The sequence below is a fragment of the Pan paniscus genome, chromosome 19 (genome assembly GCF_029289425.2).
Source record: "Pan paniscus chromosome 19, NHGRI_mPanPan1-v2.0_pri, whole genome shotgun sequence".
NCBI lineage: Eukaryota > Metazoa > Chordata > Mammalia > Primates > Hominidae > Pan > Pan paniscus.
In genome coordinates, this window is record NC_073268.2 from 35,163,761 (window position 1) to 35,188,744 (window position 24,984).

The window sequence follows — 24,984 nt, forward strand, 5'->3', positions numbered from 1 at the left end:
ACGCCCGGCTAAGGGCATTATTATAATGGAATATTTCACATTCATGGCAAATCCCAATTATATTTTATATAAAACAACTTCAGAAAAATCAAGAAGAAAAAAGGTCTGTGTTTTACTGTTGTATTTCCATTCTTATTTTTAAAATTCGTGTTCAAGATTATGATTCTAATGTATACAAGAATGTAATATTCTGCTTTTTTTCTTACATTATATCATAAGCCTTTCTCCATACTACTGCATACTACTACTAAGGCAACATTCATAGTAACTAGAGCATCTGAGAATAAGATTTAGTTTATTAAACTCAGTCAGTACAACTGTAAGTGAAAAGCTAAGGCAGGCAAAAGTGTGATAAATCAGAAATACAGAATGAGTGCTTTTGGTTTGCCTGCAGGTATAATGTAGAAAACCTAGACAGGGAAGTTGGAACTCAGAAATTCAAGCCTTCCAACTAAATGTCTAAGTCAACAAAAAATACCAACATAATCTTAAATTGTATATATACTTTTCTTTCTTTCTTCTTCTTTTTTTTTTTTGAGACAGGGTCTCGCTCTGTTGCCCAGACTGGAGTACAGTGGCACAATCACAGCTTACTGCAGCCTCCACCTTGAGGGCTCAAGTGATCCTCCCATCTCAGCCTCCCAACTACAGGCACACACCACCATGCCAGGCTAATTTTTAAAAATTTTTGCAGAGAGAGAGTCTCTGTATGTTGCCCAGGCTGGTCTCGAATTGCTGGGTCAACTGATCTGCCATGGTCTCCCAAAGCGTTGGGATTACAGGTGTGAGCCACCACACCTGACCTGTTTTTTCTTTAATAATTGGGAACGTGGCAGAATATTATTCAATGGTAAAGACTTATTGTGATATGATATTATTATTAGGGTTTTCATTCTCAAAATTGGGTAAAGTTACCCCCAAAGAGGTTTTTCTTTAAAATTTAGCAAAGCTGGCTGGGCCTGGTGGCTCATGAATCCCAGCACTTTGGGAGGCTGAGGTGGGCAGGTCACCTGAGATCAGGAGTTCGAGACCAGCCTGGCCAACATGGAGAAACCCCATCTCTATTAAAAATACAAAATTAGCCTGGCACAGTGGCGCATGCCTGTAATCCCAGCTACTCAGGAGGCTGAGGCAGGAGAATTGCTTGAACCCGGGAGGCAGAGGTTGCGGTGGGCTGAGATGATGCCATTGCACTCCAGCCTGGGCAACAAGGACAAAACTCCATCTCAAAATAAAATAAAATAAAATTTAGCAAGGCAACACAAATCCTTACTGTACAGAACATGCCAAAATTTGGTCATGGTTTTCAGGATTCAATGACATTTGTTATTGGAAACCAGCTTTTATGTTTTAAATAAGCTTTTGCATTGACATTCATTAATTTCATAGCATAAACTTTTTGCTTTCAAGCTTCTTGTTCCTTTAATGTTGTCCTGTTGTAGGAATTCAAGCCACATTTTAAAAATTCAAAAACGTAACATACATTGAGGAAACAGTCCATATGTCCGTTGCTGAGTGAATGAACAAAATGTGGTATATACATATAATGGAATATTAGTCAGCCTTAAAAAAGAGGGAAATTCTGATGTATGCTACTCTGAAGACATTATGCAAAAAAGCTAGTCACAAAAAGACAAATACAGTACAATCCCACTTATATGAGGTACCCAGAATAGTCAAGTTCGTAGAGACAGAAAACAGAACAGTGGTTATCAAGGGATGGAAGGAGGAGGAAAAGGACATTTATTTTTATTGGGTATGAAGTTTCAGTTTGGAATGATGAAAAAGTTCTGGAGATAGATGATGGTCATGGTTCTACAACAATACGAATGTACCTAATGCACCTGAACCATACACTTAATATTAAGATGGTAAATTTTATATTATGAATATTTTACAATTAAAAAAATCCCCCAATCTATAACATACATTGGGAAAAGTGCATTTTACCTGTATATTCAGTTTAACAAATAATTACTAAGCAAATATATGCAATCACCACCTAGCCCCCAAAATGAAATATTATCAGAGTAACCTGTGTCCCTCCCCATCACAACCCTCTTCCTTCCTGAGTAACCACTATCATGGCTCTAACATTTGCTTTTGAAAATCATATACTGTGATGTGGTAATGCAGGATAAGTTAAATCTACACTACAAAACGCTACAGAATATTTCTTTTAATTTCAATTTTTCCATAAGTGCCAAAAAAAAAAAAAACCCACCTAATAACTTTTAAGTGCTCTTTCTCCCCTTCCTTTGCTCTTGAAACTTCTGATTCTAAAACCTATTTTGGTTCCACAGTTGACCTCACCTGCAGAGTTTAATTAAAAAAAAAAAAAACCTTCAGTGTAAATTTTCATTCCTCCTGCTCTCCCTTGCCTCCAACTACAAAGAAACAATGATTTAAACCCTTTGTGCCCTTTTAGAAAATTACACAGATACCCCATTGTGGAACCCTATAATCCCTTCGTGGAAAGGAAGAGATTAGCATATGAATACAAAGCAAAATGAATCCAGAATACAAAATGATCTACTGGATTGTGAAGCTCTTGTATGCTTAAAAATGTATTTATTTCCTCTTTTTGTATTGCCCCTTTAGTGGTCTCGGGGTTAAGGGAATTGAGCTTCCCTTTCTGGTTACCCGGAAAAGGATTAAAAACAAAACAAAACAAAAAACAAAAAAACACCAGATTCTAAGAGGTGCAAAGCCAGCAGATGGCTCACAGCGCCAGTGGAATCGCCAGTGGAATCTGCTACCCTCGACACGAGCCTGCTTGCCGGCGAGGAGTGTAGAAAGTGCTGTTCACAGACTGCGTGGTGAAGGAGAGAAAGCGACAGAAGAGAGAGCCATAGTGCTGACGTTGAAGGCCCGGCCCTGTGAGGTTGCACAGGGTAAGTGGCGTTGGCCAGGCGGCAGCGGCGAAGGGGAAGGAAAGAGGATTTGAGCTGGGGGCGGGGCTTGCGGCACAACGTGGCTCCTGATTGTTGGAGTGCGGCTGCCAATCTCGCAGAATCGCTCGGTTAACCAGTGCGCTGGCGAGACGCGCTCAGATATACTGAGTGAGCCCTGAGAAGCAGTCTCAGATCCTGACGGTGCAGCAGCCCGCAGCCTCAGCCAGGGAGTCCCAGCCGCTTTCAATGGAGGAGAAGCCCGGCCAGCCACAGCCTCAGCACCATCACAGCCACCACCATCCGCACCATCACCCTCAGCAGCAGCAGCAGCAGCCGCACCACCACCACCATTATTATTTCTACAACCACAGCCACAACCACCACCACCACCATCATCACCAGCAGCCTCACCAATACCTGCAGCATGGAGCCGAGGGCAGCCCCAAGGCCCAGCCAAAGCCGCTGAAACATGAGCAGAAACACACCCTCCAGCAGCACCAGGAAACGCCGAAGAAGAAAACAGGTCTGGGAGGGAGGACGGGTGGGGGAAGGGGGTTGGGGGTGGAGGACAGGAGAGATGGGGGTGGGGCTGGATCCGAAAAGCGCGGACGGGGTCGGGGTGTGTGTGTGTGTGTGTGTCCCCTCCGGCTCTGGGGATGCCCCTTTCATTCTAGAGCTCGGGCTGAGCAATGGGGTTTGCAGCGCCCTCTCCTTCCCTCCAGCATGGGAGAGGCCCAGCCAGGCCAGCGTGACCTTCCTGGCCCCGGCCCCGGCTGAAGGGAGACCTGCTGGGTCGGCCTTGCAAGTCCAATCTCATTATTCTTTTCCCATTCACCTCCCTGCGTCCCTGGAGTTACCTCAATTTGGGGGCCCTGAGATGGGGTAAACTTACCCCCCCCCAAAAATCCCTCGAGGTGTAACTCAGGAAGGCCTAGCGAATCCCGACTCGGATGGTGTCGCGAGACCCTTTTGCAGGCGGCGAGGAGTGGGTAGGTAGGGTGAGTTGAGGAAGTGCCCCTCACCCGCCACCCCAAGCCCACCTGTGGCCTTGGGGCTCCCCGTCTCGGTGGGGGGGGCTGTTGGGACCCCTCATCTCACGGGTCATTTCCACCACTAAACGCCCTTTTTGGGCGCCGGACCCCGCAGTCTTGTCCCGCGGCTCCTCCCGAGGCCGGCGCCCCGCGCCCGCTCCCCCCAGAGCCGGCGCGGCTGGAATGTTCTCTCCTCCTCGCGGGGCCGCTTCCTGTCCGCCATGTTGGAAGCCGATTCCTGTCACCGATTCCGGCCCACTGAGGAGCGGAGGGGGAAGGGTGTCGAGGGCCACACGGGGCGGCGGAGCCGGGTGACCCGGGATCACCACCGGCCGCAGCCTCGCCCCCTGCACTGCGGGGGCGCCGGCGCCCCCCGCACCGCGGCCGCCCCTCCCCCCGTCGCCGGCCGGGGTTGTGTAACCCGGTGGCGGCGCGCGGCCCCGGGCGGGTCCCTGGGGTGAGGGGCGGGGGCGGTTGGGGTGGGGGAGGGAAGCGGCCACGAGGGGAGCGGCCTGCGCAGGGCCCCGCGCGCCAGCGGCCGCGTTTCCCGCTCCCGGGTGCGGCGGGAGGCGCGGGCAGTCGGGGCGGGGAGCCGGCCTCGAAGCGGAGCTGAGAGGGAAGGAGGCCGCGGGCGGCGGCCGCGGCGCTCCTAGGGGCAGGAGGCCTGGGGGGGCGGCGGGGGGATTCATTTTGGGTAGAGGCGGTGCCTGAGGCCGGGTGGGGTACCCAGCGGGAACCCAGCTCCCCGGTCACGAGTTTCTCTGCCACAGGAACCTCGTCTCCTGCCAGGTTCGCTCACGACTCCGCCTCTGAGGCTTTCACTTGGGCCTTTTCCTTCTAGCAGCTCATTTTCTACCAAAAAAAAAAAAAAAATCCAAAAACCTTGTTCCTTTCCCCTCCCGACCCAGCACTTACCTTCTGAGCTTGGGTAGTGTCTTTGAGGTGAGGGATTTTAAAAAATATTAGGATGGGGAAGAGTGCGAGCTTTTTGACCCCTCTTTCTTGTCCTTAAGGGTGAACCCAAGTGGCTCATCCATGAGGTTAGACTACTACCATCTTGCCTCGGATGAGGCTTCTCTCCGTGTTAAAAAGAAAGGTGTTTTTCGTATTTTAAAATCGATATTGATCCCCAAACTAATCTTAATAAACGAGAAATTGAGGGTAAAAGTCATGTAAGAAAGTATTTCACGAGAAGTGAGTTTAAAAGTTTATAACCCACGCAGATTTTAAAAAATAAGGGCTCTTTATAAATCGAAGAGAAATGAAGCGTAAGAAAGCGTATGTTAAACCCAGCGTATCAAATTTGATAGAAGGAATTGTTGAGAGCTGGAGAAATACTAAGTGCTTTTTTATTGCAGATTGTAACTTGAAGACTGAAATTAGAATGTCAGATTTTCCATTTTGGGACTTCGTAGGGACCCGATAGTATGCAATAGAAGTGAACACATAAACGCACGAGTTAGGTGTTTTAATCCTAAAGATTTGGAACAGTTTAAAAACTGTTAGGGACTGTATAACTAGATTTTTTAGCATTAGATCTTGTTCAAAAGATGAGAAAATACTACCATATTATGGCTGCATAAGGCAATATTACTGTTGAGATTGAAAAATTGTATCTCATCGGTCAGGTAAATATACTCTTGCCAGACTTCTCTCTACATGTAGAAGCAACCCCTGAACCATTCAAGGTGGTATTCCTCCAAATATTTCTTATCTTGGAAGGGGTGGATAAAGAGGAGGAAACTGGAATTAGCAGTTTTGACAGAATGTAAACAATTTGGGGCGAGTGTATGATTTGGTCACAGTACTGTTGCTTTGACATGCATAATGCTAATAACTAAGAAAACATTACAATATTTTTGAAATTTATCTGTAACATGTTGAGGTAGGCTTTGGTAATCCATTGCTCACAAACCTAAAGAGGAACATTTTTTTTTAATCCAGAAGAGGGCGCAAGAGAAGGCCAAATGTGTTGAGTAATTTGTTTCTAATTGAAAAGCTAGATGTATCAGGACTCAAGTTTTGCTGAGTCTTTTGGAAGTAGGGTTAGTATAAGCAGCCCTAAATAAAGCGCTAGGAATCCTTTAATTTCTTAAATTTATTCTATAATGTTTACATTTTTCTTGAATATCTACTATTTAAAAAGAAAATTTCTTTCCAGCATACTTCATACATATCAACAAGGTTGTCATGAGAAAAACTTTATGTAGTTAAACAAGATTTTCTTTTCTTTTTTTTTTTTTTTTTGTTATTAAAACTTGCGGGTGGGAGCACAGTGGCTTCTAAGCCGTTTTTTCATTGTTTGGTGATTTCCAGTATCTGAGTCGCTACATACTAGTAATCTTAGGAAGAATTATTCTTGTTAGCTTTGGTTCAGCTCAGTTTGGAGATTGGATTTTTTGCTATTTCAGATTGCTCATCTTTAATTGAAATCTGAAAAGTTGTGACTAATGGGCTCAAGGATACAAACCTTTGTTTAACCTGTTAGCATATTAAATGATACAGGTAGGTCTTATCCAGAGTTAGGTAAGGAGATAAAGTTATATCTGTTAAAAATGATGAGAAGAGCCTTTAGGAACTTTATGCTTTTCTTTCTTTTTTTTTTTTTTTTTTTTGAGACACAGCCTTACTCTGTGGCCCAGGCTGGAGTGCAGTGCAGTGGCATGATCTCGGCTCACTGCAACCTCTGCCTCCTGGATTCAAGCGACTCTCCTGTCTCAGCTGGGATTACAGGCATATGCTACCACGCCCAGCTGATTTTTTTTTTCTTTTTTTTTTAGTAGAGATAGGACTTCACCATGTTGGCCGGACTGGTCTCAAACTCCTGACCTCAAGTGATCCACCTGCCTGGGATCCTAAAGTGCTGGGATTACAGATGTGAGCCACTGTGCCTGGGATTTTTCTGAGGAAAAAAGCTTTTAGAAAACATCCTAAGCAATAATCTCTTTCTTCCTGTTTCATAGTTAAAATTGTGCCACCAAAAATTTGATTTGATTGGCTATCATAGCTTTTCCAGCAGCCAAAAAATTTTTTAAAATGTAACCCTGTGGAATCTAAGAACTCTTAAGAGTTCTAAGAAATCTAAGAGGCCGGTGTGGTGGCTCTCACCTGTAATCCCAGCACTTTGGGAGGCCCAGGCGGGCAGATCGCTTGAGGTCAGGAGTTCGAAACCAGCCAGGCCAACGTGGCGGAACTGGGCATCGTGGTGCATGCCTGTAATCCCAGCTACTCGGGAGGCTGAGTCAGGAGAATCTGGGAGGCGGAGGTTGTGGTGAGCTGGGATCACATCACTGCACTTCAACCTGGGCCACAGAGCGAGAATCTGTCTCAAAAAAAGAAAAAAAATAACTGTTATAAGATGTATTCTCTCGTGGTACAAGTTTTGTGCCAGTCTGTTTTAGGAATGATTATGCCTTGAGTATGTTTTCTTGGGTTACTTTAATACAGGAGAAGAAAATGCCTTTATTCAGTTTTAGTATTTGTACTTTTTTTTCTAATGTAGAATGAGTAAGTCCTGTTGTGAATCTAATAGACTTCTACATTAATTTATTTTGGAACAATGGTTCTCAGACTTATAAAAATGGCAGTATTCCTATTAGACTCCTCACTTCCTGCTGCCTTAAATGTGTGTGTGGAGTGTCCTTCTATTGTGTATCTTTCTTTTTTCTTTTTTTTTCTTTTTTTTGGAAGTGGAATTTTGCTCTTGTTGCCCAGGCTGGGGTGCAGTGGCCCAATGTGGGCTCACTGCAACCTCTGCCTCCCGGATTCAAGCCATTCTCCTGCCTCAGCCTCCCAAGTAGCTGGGATTACAGGCGTGCACCACCATGCCTGGCCAATTTTGTATTTTTAGTAGAGACGGGGTTTCACCATGTTGGTCAGGCTGGTCCTGAACTCCTGACCTCAAATGATCCACCCACCTTGGCCTCCCAAAGTGCTGGGATTATAGGCATTAGCCACTGCACCCGGCCTGTATATCTGTTTCTAATGACTTGACCTCAAGATGCTTTTGTGAACATTTCATAAAAAGGTAGATAACTAATAGCACCATTTTGTTACAGTGGAAAACTATTTGAATCACCTATAATAGAATTGACTTTTTATGGTAGTTGAAGGTTTTTTTTTCTTTTCTTCTTGAAAGAGGGTCTCACTTTGTCACTCAAGCTAGAAGGCAGTTGTGCCATCTCAGTGCATGTTCACTGCAGCCTCGACCTCCTGGGTTCAAGCTATCCTCCTCCCTCAGCTCCCCCAGCTGGGAGTATAGGCACATGCCCCACGCCCAGCTAATTTTTGTATTTGTAGTAGAGACAGGGTTTCTCCATGTTGCCCAGGCTGGTCTTGAACTCCAGCAGTCTGCCTGCCTTGGCCTCCCAAAGTGCTATGTTTACAGACATGATCCACTGGCAGTTGAAGACTTTTAATTAAACCTGAATACCATAACACTAAAAAATTGGATGCTTTTTATTGTAGTTTTGTTAGTAAATATTTTCTCATTGCATCTTTTGAGTCAAGGCAGTATTACATAGTGATAGGAAACCATGGATTGCAGATAGACTGGAGGTCAGATTTCCAGTTCTGTCACTTTGACTTGGACAATTTACTTCATCTCTCTTAAAGTCTGTTTATCTAAATGTAAAATGAAGAAAGTATGTTTTATAAAGGTTGGAAACATTGGTACGTAGATATTTTGGTTTCACGTATTAACAATATCCAATATCTGGGAAATGTCAAAATGAAATTTAAGAATACTTTAGAAGAAGTTGACAAGTGTTAGATATTTGTCTGATAGATGCCTTGGAAACTGCTGATAGTGACTACCAGCTATTTATGGTTTTGTAGAAATGAAGTCTTTAATTTCCTTGTAATAATTACTGTTTCAATAAAACTTGATTTTTGCCCAGAGGGCATCTCTGCTCTGAATTGTAAAGAAAATTTTAGGCCGGGCGTGTGGCTCACGCCTGTAATCCTAGCACTTCGGGAGGCCGAGACGGGCGGATCACGAGGTCAGGAGATCGAGACCATCCTGGCTAACATGGTGAAATCCTGTCTCTACTAAAAATACAAAAAGAATTAGCCGAGCATGGTGGTGGGCGCCTGTAGTCCCAGCTACTCTGGAGGCTGAGGCAGGAGAATGGCGTGAGCCCGGGAGGTGGAGCTTACAGTGAGCGGAGGTAGCGCCACTGCACTCCAGCCTGGGCGACAGAGTGAGACTCCGTCTTGAAAAAAGAAAATTTTATAACAGCCTTGTGAGAGTGATGGGTAGATTGATTCTGTTAGATGAGAGGTATTTGGCATACTGCTTAAGAGGTCTTGTCTTCTCTGGCCTCAGACTTTGGTTTGAATCTTTGCTGAGTTCTACCTCTTGCTTTGCTTAGCAGTAGGTTGCATTTCCTAGTCTGTAAAATGGGGCTGACAGGTGTCTTCTCATAGAGATGTGAAATAATATAAAGCTACAGCTCATAGCATAGTGTCTAGCATACAGTAAATAGTTCTTAAATGTTAGGTATTAGTGTAATTTACATGTTGTGATTTTTTTTTTAATCCTTTTTTTTCCCTCCCCTAGGCTATGGTGAACTAAACGGTAATGCTGGAGAAAGAGAAATATCTTTAAAGAACCTGAGTTCTGATGAAGCCACCAACCCTATTTCCAGGGTCCTCAATGGCAACCAGCAAGTTGTAGACACTAGCCTGAAGCAGACTGTAAAGGCCAACACCTTTGGGAAAGCAGGAATTAAAACCAAGAATTTCATTCAGAAAAACAGTATGGACAAAAAGAATGGGAAGTCTTATGAAAATAAATCTGGAGAGAATCAGTCTGTAGATAAGTCTGATACTATACCAATTCCAAATGGTGTGGTAACAAATAATTCTGGTTATATTACTAATGGTTATATGGGTAAAGGAGCAGATAATGATGGTAGTGGATCTGAGAGTGGATATACAACTCCTAAAAAAAGGAAAGCTAGGCGCAATAGTGCCAAGGGTTGTGAAAACCTTAATATAGTGCAGGACAAAATAATGCAACAAGAGACCAGTGTCCCAACCTTAAAACAGGGACTTGAAACTTTCAAGCCTGACTATAGTGAACAAAAGGGAAATCGAGTAGATGGTTCGAAGCCCATTTGGAAGTATGAAACTGGGCCTGGAGGAACAAGTCGAGGAAAACCTGCTGTGGGTGATATGCTTCGGAAAAGCTCAGATAGTAAACCTGGTGTGAGCAGCAAAAAGTTTGATGATCGGCCCAAAGGAAAGCATGCTTCAGCTGTTGCCTCCAAAGAGGACTCGTGGACCCTATTTAAACCACCCCCAGTTTTTCCAGTGGACAATAGCAGTGCTAAAATAGTTCCTAAAATAAGTTATGCAAGCAAAGTTAAGGAAAACCTCAACAAAACTATACAGAATTCTTCTGTGTCACCAACTTCATCTTCATCATCTTCATCATCTACCGGGGAAACTCAGACCCAATCATCAAGTCGCTTATCCCAGGTCCCTATGTCAGCGCTGAAATCTGTTACTTCTGCCAACTTTTCTAATGGGCCTGTTTTAGCAGGGACTGATGGAAATGTTTATCCTCCAGGGGGTCAGCCACTGCTAACTACTGCTGCTAATACTCTAACACCCATCTCTTCTGGGACAGATTCAGTTCTCCAGGACATGAGTCTAACTTCAGCAGCTGTTGAACAAATTAAGACTAGCCTTTTTATCTATCCTTCAAATATGCAAACTATGCTGTTGAGCACAGCACAAGTGGATCTGCCCTCTCAGACAGATCAGCAAAACCTGGGGGATATCTTCCAGAATCAGTGGGGTTTATCATTTATAAATGAGCCCAGTGCTGGCCCTGAGACTGTTATTGGGAAGTCATCAGAGCATAAAGTGATGGAGGTGACATTTCAAGGAGAATATCCTGCTACTTTGGTTTCACAGGGTGCTGAAATAATTCCCTCAGGAACTGAGCATCCTGTGTTTCCCAAGGCTTACGAGCTGGAGAAACGGACTAGTCCTCAAGTTCTGGGTAGCATTCTAAAATCTGGGACTACTAGTGAGAGTGGAGCCTTATCCTTGGAACCCAGTCATATAGGTGACCTGCAGAAAGCAGACACCAGTAGTCAAGGTGCTTTAGTGTTTCTCTCAAAGGACTACGAGATAGAAAGTCAAAATCCTCTGGCCTCTCCTACGAACACTTTGTTAGGCTCTGCCAAAGAACAGAGATACCAGAGAGGCCTAGAAAGGAATGATAGCTGGGGTTCTTTTGACCTGAGGGCTGCTATTGTATATCACACTAAAGGTAACTCATTTGTTTCCTATACAAAGATTTTTATTGGCCAATTTAGTATACTGTTTATATTAAGAGAATTTTAAGAGAATTAGTTGTTCATATTAAGAGTATTTTAAGAGAATGACAATGTGGATAAGCAGCTGGTGTCAAACTAATTCAGGGTCCTTGGAACTAGTATGATTAAAATTTAGAAGAAATGTTCACTTTTCCAACTTAAAAGGATTTTTAAAAATACAAACATAATTGACCTACCTGGTTCAAAGAACAGAAGTGAGGAGAACTTGCTTAAAGGTATTGATGTTATATTTTCTCTTGACTGAGTGCTTGAAAAAAAATTTTATTGAACATATGTTCTCCTTCCTTGGCTTTTTTGTCTTTGCCTTTTTGTTTTGTTTTGTGTTTCTTTTCTTCGAGATGGAGTCTCACTCTCTTGCCAGGCTGGAGTGCAGTGGCGTAATCCCGGCCCACTGCAACCTCCACCTCCCAGGTTCAAGTGATTCTCCTGCCTCAGCCTCCTGAGTAGCTGAGATTACAGGCACGCACCACCATGCCCGGCTAATTTTTGTATTTTTAGTAGAGACGGGGTTTCACCATGTTGGCCAGGATGGTCTTGATCTCTTGACCTTGTGATCCACCCACGGCCTCCCAAAGTGCTGGGATTACAGGTGTGAGCCACCACACCCATTTGTTTATTTGTTTTTGAGACAGAGTCTCACTCTGTCACCCAGGCTGGAGTGCAGTGGTGTGTGATCTTGGCTCACTGCAACCTCCGCCTCCTGGGTTCAAGTGATTCTCCTGCCTCAGCCTCCCGAGTAGCTGGGATTACAGCCATGCGCCACCACGCCCAGCTAATTTTTGTATTTTCAGTAGAGACGGGTTTCACCGTGTTGGCCAGGCTGATCTCAAACTTCTGACCTCGTGATCCGCCCGCCTCTGCTTCCCAAAGTGCTGTGATTACAGGTGTGAGCCACCGCGCCCAGCCTCTCCTTTGCTTTTTATATCATATGCGTCTTTAATAGTGAGCTCATTTAATAGTTCTAATTTGATTAAAATGAGTAGAAGCACTGTTTTTGAAGAGGAGTCTGATAAGTCTTGGAGTAATGGATGCCAGTTTGTAACTGGAAAATAAGTTAGACAAATTACAGTGTCAAGTATGATTAGCATAGTTGAGACCAGGCTCTTGGGATTCTCCTTTTCATAGCCCTAAAGCCCAAGTTTAAAGGGAACCAGGTATCTTTCAAGTTTCACGCTAATAACTTTCTTTTCTTTTTTTTTTTTTTTGAGATGGAGTCTTACTCTTGTCACCCAGGCTGGAGTGCAGTGGCGCAATCTTGACCCACTGCAACCTCCGCCTCCCGGGTTCAAGTGATTCTCCTGCCTCAGCCTCCCACGTAGCTGGGATTACAGGTGCCCACCACCACGCCTGGCTAATTTTTGTATTTTTAGTAGAGATGAGGTTTCACCGTGTTGGCCAGGCTGGTCTCAAACTCCTGACCTCAGGTGATCCACCCGCCTGGGTCTCCCAAAGTGCTGGGATTACAGGTGTGAGCCACCGTGCCAGGCCTCATGTTAATCACTTTCTTAGAATGTGGTTTGTTTGTGTCTTAAAGAAAAATTCGCTGTATGGCATAACTGTAATCTAAATCCTTAGAGCAAATAATGAGGTTTGACAATGATGTTTATATCCTTTTGCTTTTGAGAACAGTGGGTTTCAGTCTTCCCATCTTTCCTACCTCTTCCTCCTTTCTCTAACAGAAATGTATGCTCCATGCATGCATGTACACGCTTAATACATAGTGCACATTCCCATTTTAACAGTGGCTCATTTAGGCAGTGACTTACAATTGCAGGGAAAGGGGACCATACCAGATTGTGGGAATTGGGTAATTACCATATTCTCTCTGGAAGAAATACTGCCTCAGGGATGAATAACAAAGCGATTTATGTGACTTCTAAGCAAATTTCCTAGTCTGCATATGTTTCCTTATCTGCAAGCTGGAGGACATTGAGTATAATAAATAGATGTCCTTTTAATATCATTTTACTTCCTTAAAAATGGAAGTAGTAGAATTGCTTAATGGAAGTTTAGGAATCCTCACAGATAACATTTACCTGATTTCACTTATTCTCCAGCTCTGCTCTTTGGAGGTAAATACAGGAGTTGGTTGTTTTTAGCAATGTTAGGGCAAAAAGATAAATGCTTCGTTTTTTAAGACATGTGTTATACATTAGTTAACCTCTGCCAGGAGAGTTGGGTTTTTTGGTATTGTTTTCTGTGCCGTCTGCCCTCTAGAGACTATTACTGGAAAATGTTTACTGAAGTATTTTGCACTGGCGATCATTGTGTGAGCCTGAGAGGGTATCTGGTTGTGTTGTGTTCTCTTACCACCTCCAAAATATTCTGGGAGGCCCAGTGTGGTGGGTCATGCCTGTAATCCCAGCACTTTGGGAGGCCGAAGTGGGAGGATCACTTGAGCTCAGGAATTTGAGACCAGCCTGGGCAACAATGTGTAGTCCCAGCTGCTTGGGAGGCTTAGGAGGGAGGATCACTTGTCCCTGGGAGATCCCGGTCTGCAGTGAGCTATGTTTGCACCACTGCACTCAGGCCTGGGCAACAGAGTGAGACCCTGTCTCAAAACAAAACAACAAAATGTGTAGGATATGTTCCATTAGGTAACTGGTTAATAGTTCTTATGTACAATTTCTATTATGTGGAATTGCAGGCCATTTTTGAATTGGAATGTTAACCTGAATTTACTCTTTATGCATTTTCCCTATCCATGGGCTAGCTGAATATGAAATCAGTGGTATTTATATAAGCTGAATACCCCTATATGGGTGCAGTTATATTTAGTTTTGCTGGTATTAATGAAAAAATTTGCTGTAGGTAAAGTGTCATCTTGAGTTTTGTATTTGGACATGATTGGAAATTAATCAGATTGGCATCAAAATTTTTACCCCTCTAGAACAGTAAATAATACTCAGTTCAATTGGGTTCCAGAGTAGCAAGTTCTTTGAATTCCTGCCAAATGTTGATTGGTCCATTAGTGGTCCATTGGCCACGAAGATCTTTTATAAGTGAAGGCTTTTTTTTTTTTTTTTTAAGTTAACTCTAAAAGAAGTAATAATCAGTTGGGCTACTGGAATATCCTTTAAGAACATCTGTATTATTTTCTTTGTGCTTTAGTGTAGTTTTCAGATATTCAGTAGTAATCTCTAAGTGAGTAGTTGAAGTTGGGCTTAGAATTGGAAGTTCTCTGCGTTTCTCCTGACTTCAAAAATAAGCCCTTCAGCAACTTAATTTGGAAATAGTGGGTAAGAGAGTGCGTTATATCACTTCTTTAAGAATGGTGCACTATTTATTTAACTTATATAAAGAAAGGTGTTTTTATTTTGTTTTTTGGTGGTTTTTTTTTTTTTTTTGAGATGGGGTCTTGCTCTGTCGCCCAGGCTGGAGTGCAGTGTCACAGTCTTGGCTCACTGCAACCTCCGCCCCCTGGGTTCAAGCGATTCTCCTGCCTCAGCCTCCTGAGTAGCTGGGATTACAGGTGCACGCCACCATGCCTGGCTAATTTTGTATTTTTAGTAGAGACAGGGTTTTACCGTGTTGGTCAGGCTGGTCTCCTGACCTCGTGAGCCACCTGCCTTGGCCTCCCAAAGTGCTGGGATTACAGGTGTGAGCCACTGCACCCAACAAAGAAAGGTGTTTATTTGACTCAAGGTTTTGGCGGCTGGGAAGTCCAAGTGCATGGCGGCAGCTTCTGGCAAGGGCTTTTTTTTATACAGGAAGTTTTTAGATTAAGCAATTACTTGGAACCTTAAGCGAACTATGGATTTTTAAAAATTTGAGTGTTAAGTACAATTGAGGGTATGAAGTAAAGATACAATAGAGCATAAAAAGGGGATTTGTGCTGGGTGCGGTGGCTCACGCCTGTAATCCCAGCACTTTGGGAGGCCAAGGAGGGTGGATCACGAGGTCAGGAGATCGAGGCCATCCTGGCTAACACAGTGAAACCCCATCTCTACTAAAAATACAAAAAATTAGCTGGGCGTGGTAGCAGGCGCCTGTAGTCCCAGCTACTTGGGAGGCTGAGGCAGGAGAATGGCGTGAACCCGGGAGGTGGAGGTTGCAGTGAGCTGAGATCGTGCCACTGCACTCCAGCCTGGACGACAGAGCAAGGCTCCTTCTAAAAAAAAAAGGGGGGGGGGCGGGATTTGTGTGGATTCTAATTCTTGGGATTTTCCTTTTAGCTGTTTTTTTTTTTTTTTTTTTTTAAAGAGACAGGATCTCATTGTCACCCAGGCTGGAGTGCAGTGGCACTATCGTAGCTCATTGCAGCCTGGAACTGGGCTCAAGCTCTCCTCCTTCCTCAGCCTCCTGAGTAGCTAGTACTACAGGTGTATGCCACCATGCCTGGGCTCTTTTAGCTTTTTATATAATATGTTATGCCATTAACTTTTCTCTTTTTTTGAGACAGGGTGTTGCTGTGTTGTTGAGGCTGGAGTACAGTGGTGTGGTCATAGCTCACTGTAGCCTTGAGCTCCTGGGCTCAAGTGATCCTCCTGCCTCAGCCTCCTGAGTAGCTGGGACCACAGGTGTGCACCGCAATGCCCAGCTAATTTTTTTATTTTTATTTTTTTGAGATGGAGTCTCACACTGTTGCCCTGGCTGGCGTGCAGTGGCGTGATCTCGGCTCACTGCAACCTCCGCCTCTCAGGTTCAAGTGATTTCTCCTGCCTCAGCCTCCTTAGTAGCTGGGATTACAGGCATGAGCCACCGTGCCCGGCTGCCCAGCCAATTCTTGTATTTTTTATATATGTATATATACATATAGTGACGGTGTCTGTGTATTTTACCCAGGCTGGTCTTGAACTCCTGGCCTCAAGGGATCCTCCTGCCTCAGCCTCCCAAAGTGCTAGGATTACAGGTGTGGGCCACCATGCCTGTCCTAACTTTTCTTTTCCTTTTTTTTTTTGGAGACGGAGCCTCACTCTGTCACCCAGGATGGAGTACAATGGTGCGATCTTGGCTCGCTGCAACCTCTGCCTCCTGGGTTCAAGCGATTCTGCCTCAGCCTCCCGAGTAATTGGGATTACAGGCATGTACCACCGTGCCCGGCTAATTTTTTTGTATTTTTAGTAGAGACGGGGTTTCGCCATGTTGGCCAGACTGGTCTTGAACTCTTGACCTCAAGTTCTCCGCCCACCTCCGCCTCCGAAAGTGCTGGGATTACAGGCATGAGCCACCACACCTGGCTGTGATGGCTCTTTTTTAAGAGACAGGGTCTCACCCTGTGACTCAGGCTGGAATGCAGTGGTATGATCCTAGCTCACTGCACCCTTGAACTCCTGGGCTTAAGGAATCCTCCCGCCTCAGCCTCCTGTGTAGCTGGGACCATAGGTTTGCGCTGCCACCCATGTTGTCTGGGCTGGTCTGGAATTCCTGCCCTCAAGTGATCCTTCTGCTTCAGCCTCCTTAAGTATTGGGATTACAGGCATGAGCCACCATGCTTAGCTTGTGATGGCTCTTAGTGTACATACCTGGGACATATAACTGTGCCTTCTTAAAAGTAGTTATCTCAGAATGCTTAGCAAGCCTCTCTTTGACTTGACTTTAAAAGCTTTGAACACTAGATCCTAACTTTTTGAAGTAAACTTTTGATTTTGAAATGGTTGAAAGTCATTTGAAGCCAAGTCTTTGGAAATAATAATTGATATGAGTTGTGTGTTTGGTCACAGTGCCAATTTAAACTGGGTTGATCTGTCTTACATGGCTGTTATGGCACTGAAGGATATGAAGCATTTGAAATGCTGACATTTTGGAATATTCATTTAAAAATAGGCTGGGGCCAGACATGGCTCACACTTGTAATCCCAGCACGTTGGGAGGCCGAGGCGGGTGGATCACCTGAGGTCAGGAGTTTGAGACCAACCTGGCCAACATGACGAAACCCCATCTCTATGAAAATACAAAAATTAGCCAGGCATAGTGGTGCAGGCCTGTAGTCTCCGCTAATTGGGAGGCTGAGGTGGGAGAATCGCTTGAATCTGGGAGGTGGAAGTTGCAGTGGGCTGAGATCACACCACTGCACTCTATCCAGCCTAGGAGACACAGCAAGACTTCACCTCAAAAAATGAAAATAAAAAGTCTGGGTACTGTGGCTCTTGCCTATAATCCTAGCATTTTTGAAGTGAGGCAGGAAAATCACTTGAGCTCAGGAGTTTGAGATCAGCCTGGGCAACATAGCAAGTCCTGATTTCTACAAAAAAATTTTAAGCATTAGCTGGGCATGGTGGCATGTGGAGGCTGAGATGGAGGATATCACCAAGCCCAAGAGGTCAAAGATGCAGTGAGCCATAATCGTGCTGTTGCACTCAAGGTTGTGCAACAGAGTGAGACCCTGTCTCAAAAACATACAACAGTTGGTATTAAGCAATTACTTACAGATCTGTGTTGAGGTAGATTAATATGGCACCAATTTGGGTAGACTGGAAGCCATTTTTCTGTTGACTAGAAGATCAGTTTCTTGGAATAGTGCAGGCAGAGGTATAATAAAGGTCTTCTGCTTTGTATTTTCAACCATGTAAATGATCTGAATTTTTAAAAAAATTTTTTAAAAAGCTTTTAGATTGGGAAAGGGCATAAGGGAACAGATAAGATTACATAACAAGATTTGGGAAACAGGATATGAAGAGACAAATTATGATTAATCCATAAAATTGACAGGGACTAGGTGTACAGTTTGGACATTGTTCAGAGAAGGATCTGAATATTAAATTTTCTCTTCTAAACACAATGTGAATAAGTATTTTCACGTTTACTGCATTTCATTGCAATTGCTTCCTGAATGCCTATTTGACATCACAGCTGTCTTTCTAATAATCTTATTAATGTGTGCCTGCAAATTTGGCAGTTTTAAGATTTGCCTTGGTTTTAGCCCTGGTTGGATTCCCTAGATTTGGAAAGGGTACTTGTTTATGAGGATATAATAATGTGGGACATATAGTAATGAATATAACAAATAATTCCTAATATGGGATAAGGTCCCCTTTCTCCCAGTGAGAGAACTCATACTGGCTGTTTAGCACCCATACTGACTGCTTGATGTTTCATGATGTCTGCTTTATGAATACAGTAATAATATATTCACCTTGATACTGGTGAAAGATCACTTGTAAGGAATTTTTGGAAGTTAAAATTTAACTTCCAGATTTCACTAGCTTAAGTCCTGAGTGTGAGGGAAATAACCATCTATGCTGTAAGAAGAGCAGACGCTGTTACTATAATGATAGTAGCAAAACCAGAAATTGTTTATTACTATCATAGTAGTAGCAGTTTCATTCCAAGCAACTTTTACCCTTATAAAGCACATGGGGGGCCGGGCGTGGTGGCTCAATTCCTGTAATCCCAGCACTTTGGGAGGCCGAGGCGGGCAGATCACGAGGTCAGGAGATTGAGACCATCCTGGCTAACACGGTGAAACCCCGTCTCTACTAAAAATACAAAAAATTAGCTGGGCGCGGTGGCGGGTACCTGTAGTCCCAGCTACTTGGGAGGCTGAGGCAGGAGAATAGCGTGAACCCGGGAGGTGGAGCTTGCAGTGAGCCGAGATCGCGCCACTGCAGTCTAGCCTGGGGGACAGAGCGAGACTCTGTCTCAAAAAAAAAAAATAATAATAAAGTACATGGGATTAGAATAAGAGCAATAGAAAAGAGAAAAATAACAAAAACAACTTGAGTTCTGAGTTTCTATTTAGGAGTAGTCTGGATAATTCTTCTTATCCTGGTTTGTTGTAGCTTCAGAAAAGAGTTCATTAAGGGGTCTACTGAAAAGGTGGTGACTTCCAACTACCTTAATTCAGAATTACTTGAAAGCATGCTGTATTTCTTTTTCTTTTCTTTCCCTTTCCCTTTTTGATGGAGTTTCACTCTCGTTGCCCAGGCTGGAGTCCAGTGGCGCGATCTCGACTCACTGCTACCTCTACCTCCTGGGTTCAAGCGATCTCTTGCCTCAGCCTCCTGAGTAGCTGGGATTATAGGCTTGCATCACCACGCTTGGCTAATTTTGTATTTTTAGTAGAGACTGAGGTTTCACCATGTTGGTCAGGCTGGTCTCAAACTCCTGACCTCAGGTGATCCACCCACCTCGGCCTCCCAAAGTGCTGGGATTACAGCCATAAGCCACCGCACCTGGCCGGAAAACATGCTACATTTCTCTCTGGGTATTGTCAAACTGAAAAAGGGTGGTAGAAATTTCTGACAAGCTTCTTTGTAAAAGAATAGGCACAAGTATGGCAGACTGGTTAAGAAAAAGGAAATCAGAATAGCAAAACATGGTATAATAACCTGTAATCATCCAAAAAATGGGCAAATCTGAATTAGGAGGGGGAAAGCAGAATTTTAATTTACCATGTCACCATCCTTGCTGAATTTTACAGAATTTGATCCAAAATGGCTTAATAAGGGATTGGAAGGCATGATTAGTGATAAATTGATTTGGGGGTTCTCAGTTGTGGGAGTCAGTTTGTTTGGCATTATGTTGATTTGTTATCTATCTCTGGTGGAGCCATTTAATTTAGATGTTAATTTTTAAAAGATGTTCTAGGTTCAGACGCGGTGGCACATGCAAATCCCAGCATTTTAGGAGGCTGAGGTGGGCAGATCCCCTGAGGTCAGGAGTTCGAGACCAGCCTGGCCAGTGTGGTGAAACCCGGTCTCTACTAAAAATACAAAAATGAGCCGGGCATGGTGGCACGTGCCTGTAGTCCCAGCTACTCCAGAGGCTTAGGCAGGAGAATCTGTTGAACCTGGGAGGCGGAGGTTGCTGTGAACCAAGATTGTGCTGTTGCACTCTAGTCTGGGCGACAGAGCGAGACTGTCTCCAAAAACAAACAAAATGTTCTATTAGCTGAGACAATAGTATTATTCATTTTTAAATGCAAAAAATAAGCTTCTAGTTAGCTTTAGCCCTTTTAGCTTCAGTCTTTTTCCTTGAGGGATTTAATAATTAAATGCTGTATCTGTTCAGTTTGACTATATGAAATTGCTGTTTTTGTAGGTCAGAAGAAGTTGAGTGTGAGCAATGCCAAATGGGTCTGCCTAATACTGTTTACAGTTATATTATTACTTCCTGGCTGACTTATGAATAGTATTTGTTCAAATCAGTATCTACTTATTGCACCAAGCCCTGTGAGAAGCAGTAGTGATAAATAGATGAGAGGTGAGAGTTTGTGTCATTAAGAAACTTGGTCTAATAGTGAAACATATGGAAAGAAATGTATTACTATTGTTGGCTGGGCACAGTGGCTCACACCTGTAATCCCAGCACTTTGGGAGGCCAAGGCTGGCAGATCACTTGAGGTCAGGAGTTAGAGACCACCCTGGCCAACATGATGAAACTCCCATCTCTCCTAAAACAATATACAAAAATTAGCCAGGCATGGTGGTGCGTGCCTGTAGTCCCAGCTACTCAGGAGGCTAAGGCAGGAGAATCGCTTGAACCTGGGAGGTGGAGGTTGCAGTGAGCCAAGATTGTGCCAAGTGTAATTGGAACCCCTAAGATGGGGGCAAGGTGAGGGAAGGGCAGTCAGGATTCCGAAAAGAAGTGGGCATTAGTCTGTTTATTGTGCCCGGAGAGTAAGATTACTTTAGGTGGAGGAAATAATAGTGTTTGAAGATTGCCAGCCATTCAGTTTGTTTAAAGGAAGATGAATGGTACAAGTTTAAAGTCCTTTAAGTTAGTTATCTAATTAATCTGTTGATGTACTAGCTATTGTGTCAAGTGCTAGGAGACACAAATTCAATTTCACAGTGCTAGTAGCTTTTGCTGTAGGCAGTGAGAATCCATTGAAAAGTTTTGAGCAATGTGGTCACTTTCAGATATATATATATATTTGAGACGGAGTCTTACTCTGTCACCTAGGCTGGAGTGCAGTAGCGCAATCTTGGCTCACTGCAACCTCCGCCTCCTGGGTTCAAGCAATTCTCCTGCCTCAGCCTCCTGAGTAGCTGGGATTACAGGCACGCACCACCACTCCCGGCTAATTTTTGTATTTTTAGTAGAGACGGGGTTTCACCATGTTGGTCAGGCTGGCCTCGAACTCCTGACCACAAGTGATCCACCCGCCTCGGCCTCCCAAAGTGCTGGGATTACAGGTGTGAGCCACTGCACCCGGCTGTCAGATTTACATTTTTAAAGGAAAAGAATGGTTAGCCAGGTTGTAGAAGACAGAAAGTGAGGCCTGAGTAATGGCAAAGGAGGCCAGTTAAAAGGCAACTGCATAAATGTTGAAAAGATACTACTGCTTGAGCCAGGGCAATGACATTGGGCTGGAGAAAAAGAGATGACTAGAAAGTTGCAAGTGTCTTACCTTTGGTTAAGATTTACCAGAGTTGAACATTGCCTCTGTAAATTCCTTAGTTTGAATTTCCTTGACTCTACCCACTCTTATATCCTATACCTTTACTATAACCTTCCTGGGGTCATTCTCTGTTTCTCAAATGTTGTTCCTTGAGTTCCCTTTTCATGTTACATCAATTTCCCTGGATAATCTCGTCCAGTTCTGTTACTATATATACTAGGCTTAAGACTTCTTCAGAGGCCGGGTATGGTGGCTCACGCCTGTAATCCCAGCACTTTGGGAGGCCGAGGCAGGTGGATCACCTGAGGTCAGGAGTTCGAGACCAGCCTGGCCAGCATGGTGAAACCCTGTATGTACAAAAAAAATACAAAAAATTAGCTGGGTATGATGGCATATGCCTATAATCCCAGCTGCTTGGGAGGCTGAGGCAGGAGAATTGCCTGAAGCCAGGAGGTGGAGGTTGCAGTGAGCCGAGATCGAGCATTCCAGCCTGGGTAACGAGAGTGAAACTCCTTCTCAAAAAAACAAAAAACAAAAAAACTGAGTTCAGACCGTATATATTCCATATCATCGCTGCAATTCTATGTATATTAAATTGAATTCATTCTCTTCCAAAACCTGCTTTTTCTTTCTTGCTCTTAGTGAATTAGCATTAACCCAATTTTTTGTCATTAGATGATATGGATCATTTCTCTAAGATCTCCATTTTTTTCTTTTCTATCTCGCATACTGTCTTCATCTCTTCTTAACATTTATTGGACTCTCTGTATATTATTGTCACTTCATCTGTTCTGTTCATTACCTGGAAGAATCATCACTATTTAGTACAATAATCTTAGATTTCTTCAGTGGCTTCCCTTCACCTATATAATGAAATAACAAACTTTACTTCATATGTAGCTTTTTACTCTGTCCCCTGAATAATGTTCTTTCTCTAAATCTCTCATTCTTAGTGACTTTGTGAACCGTAGCATCTTTGTTGCAACCACTCAATACTTGGTTCTGCATTATAGCTCAAAAGCAGTCATAGATGGTACATATACAGTGGATGTGGCTGTGTTCAATTAAAACTTTTTTTGTTGTTTTTTAAGACACGGTTGTCTCACTTTATTGCCCAGGCTGGAGTGCAGTGGCATGATTATAGCTCATTGCCTCCTTGAATTCTTGGAGCAAGAGCAATCCTCTTGCTTCAGCCTCCTGAGTAGCTGAGACTACAGGCATGTGCTGTTAGCACACCCAGCTAGTTTTTAAATGTTTTGTAGACATAGGGTCTCACCATCTTGCTAAGGCTGGTCTCAAGTGATCCTCCCACCTCTGCCTCCCAAAGTGCTGCAATTACAGGTGTGAACCACCACAGGCCCTCATTAAAACTTTATTTGCAAAAACAGATGGTGGATAGTAATTGTTTGTTCACCCCTGCTCAAACACACCTTGTTAAAGCACACACATACCACCGACCTTTGTTCATTGCTGATGCTCTTACTGATAACCCACCCTCCCAGTGAAGTTGCTTACTAGAGTAAGCTCACAGAGGGCAGACTCTTTGGTTTTGCATCTATACCCTGAGCTGGTGAGTAGTATTTTTTTTTCATACCCTGAGCTGGTGAGTAGTATTTTTTTTTCAATCAACTTGGAATTAAGAACTTGTAGAAAACTGGACATTTCGCTATAGGAAGCATTGTGATAGGGAGGTATTATGTAGAAAGTCTGCTCTAGGAAATTGAACATTAACTTTTCATTTGAGTGGCATAGCTAAATATAAGTTTTGATATAAAGAAATTTCAGATTGGGTGGTGGTAGTGGTTTAAAATACAGAATTTTAACAAAATTGCCTACTTGGTATATCTTAAGAGCAAAAACTTTTACTTAGGTTCTATTAGGCCTAATTGCCTACTTGGGTACATCTTAAGAGCAAAAACTTTTACTTACGTTCTATTAGGTCTGGCCCTGTGGGCATTTCTCAATAAATATTTGCATAATTAGATGCTGTGATCACCTTCAAAAAGAACTGGCAAGTTAGATTTTGTGCTGTGTGTCTGTGTGTGTGTGTGTGTGTGTAGAAGAGAGCAGTGTTAAAAGATCAAGGCTGGGCGTGATGGCTCACGCCTGTAGTCCCAGCACTTTGGGAGGCCAAGGTGGGTGGATCACCTGAGGTCAGGAGTTTGAGACTAGCCTGGCCAACATGGCGGAACCTGTCTCTACTAAAAATACAAAAATTGGCCGGGCGCGGTGGCTCACGCCTGTAATCCCAGCACTTTGGGAGGCCGAGGCGGGTGGATCACGAGGTCAGGAGTTCCAAGACCAGCCTGGCCAATATGGTGAAACCCCATCTCTACTAAAACTACAAAAATTAGCTGGTATGGTGACGTGCACCTGTAGTTCCAGCTACTTGGGAGGCTGAGGCAGAAGAATCGCTTGAACCCAGGAGGCAGAGGTTGCAGTGAGCCGAGATCTCACCATTGCACTCCAGCCTGGGTGACAGTGAGACTCTGTCTCCTATATATATATATGTGTGTGTGTGTATATATGTGTATGTGTGTGTGTGTGTGTGTGTGTGTGTATGTATATATATATATATTAGCTGGGCCTGGTGGCGTGTGCCTGTAATCCCAGCTATTTGGGAGGCTGAGGCAGGATAGCTTGAACCCAGGTGGTGGAGGTTGCAGTGAGCTGAGATCGCACCACTACTGCTCTTCAGCCTGGGCGACAGCAAGACTCTCTCAAAAAAAAGAAAAGAAAAGAAAAAAAAAAAATCAGTTACTGAGGTTGACCATCCCAAATCTGAGAATCTAAGATCCAAAATGCTTCAAGATCCAAAATTTTTCAGTACTGACATGATGTTCAAAAAGGAAATGCTCCTTGTCCAATAATATAATGGAAACATTCCAAAATCTAAAACACTTCCGGTCCCAAACATTTCAGATAAGGATACTCAACTTGTATGTGTATGATGATTTTGTATAATTCAAATTGCCTTCCTTAGCCTTCTTTATACTATTCACTTGTTTTGCTTCTCAGGGATAGTCAAAACATTAAATCACACAAACGAGGGGCCAGGTGCAGCGGCTCACGCCTGTAATCCCAGCACTTCGGGAGGCCAGGGCGGGCAGATCACAAGGTCAGGAGATCGAGACCATCCTGGCTAACACGGTGAAACCCCGTCTCTACTAAAAATACAAGAAATTAGCCGGGCTTGGTGGCATGCGCCTGTAGTCTCAGCTATTCGGGAGGCTGAGGCGGGAGAATGGTGTGAACCCTGGAGGCGGAGCTTGCAGTGAGCCGAGATAGCGCCACTGCACTCCAGCCTGGGTGACAGAGCAAGACTCTTGTCTCAAAAAGAAAAAAAAAAAAGAACACATTTCATATTTAAAATCTGAATTGAGATTTTTGTAACCTTTTTTTGAGGACAGAATGTAATGTCA

At 43.7% G+C, this 24,984-nt stretch overlaps 1 protein-coding gene across 1 annotated transcript in view; it reads left to right on the top strand.

Moving 5' to 3' along the window:
* The first annotated feature begins 363 nt into the window (after positions 1-363).
* Positions 364-24,984, top strand: part of NUFIP2 (nuclear FMR1 interacting protein 2) — a 40,627-nt gene continuing 16,006 nt past the window's right edge. The window contains exons 1-2 of the mRNA XM_003812704.6: positions 364-3,417; positions 9,486-11,210. Coding sequence (XP_003812752.1) covers positions 3,141-3,417; positions 9,486-11,210 — 2,002 coding nt within the window. The 5' untranslated portion in view covers positions 364-3,140. The remainder of the gene's footprint in view (positions 3,418-9,485; positions 11,211-24,984) is intronic.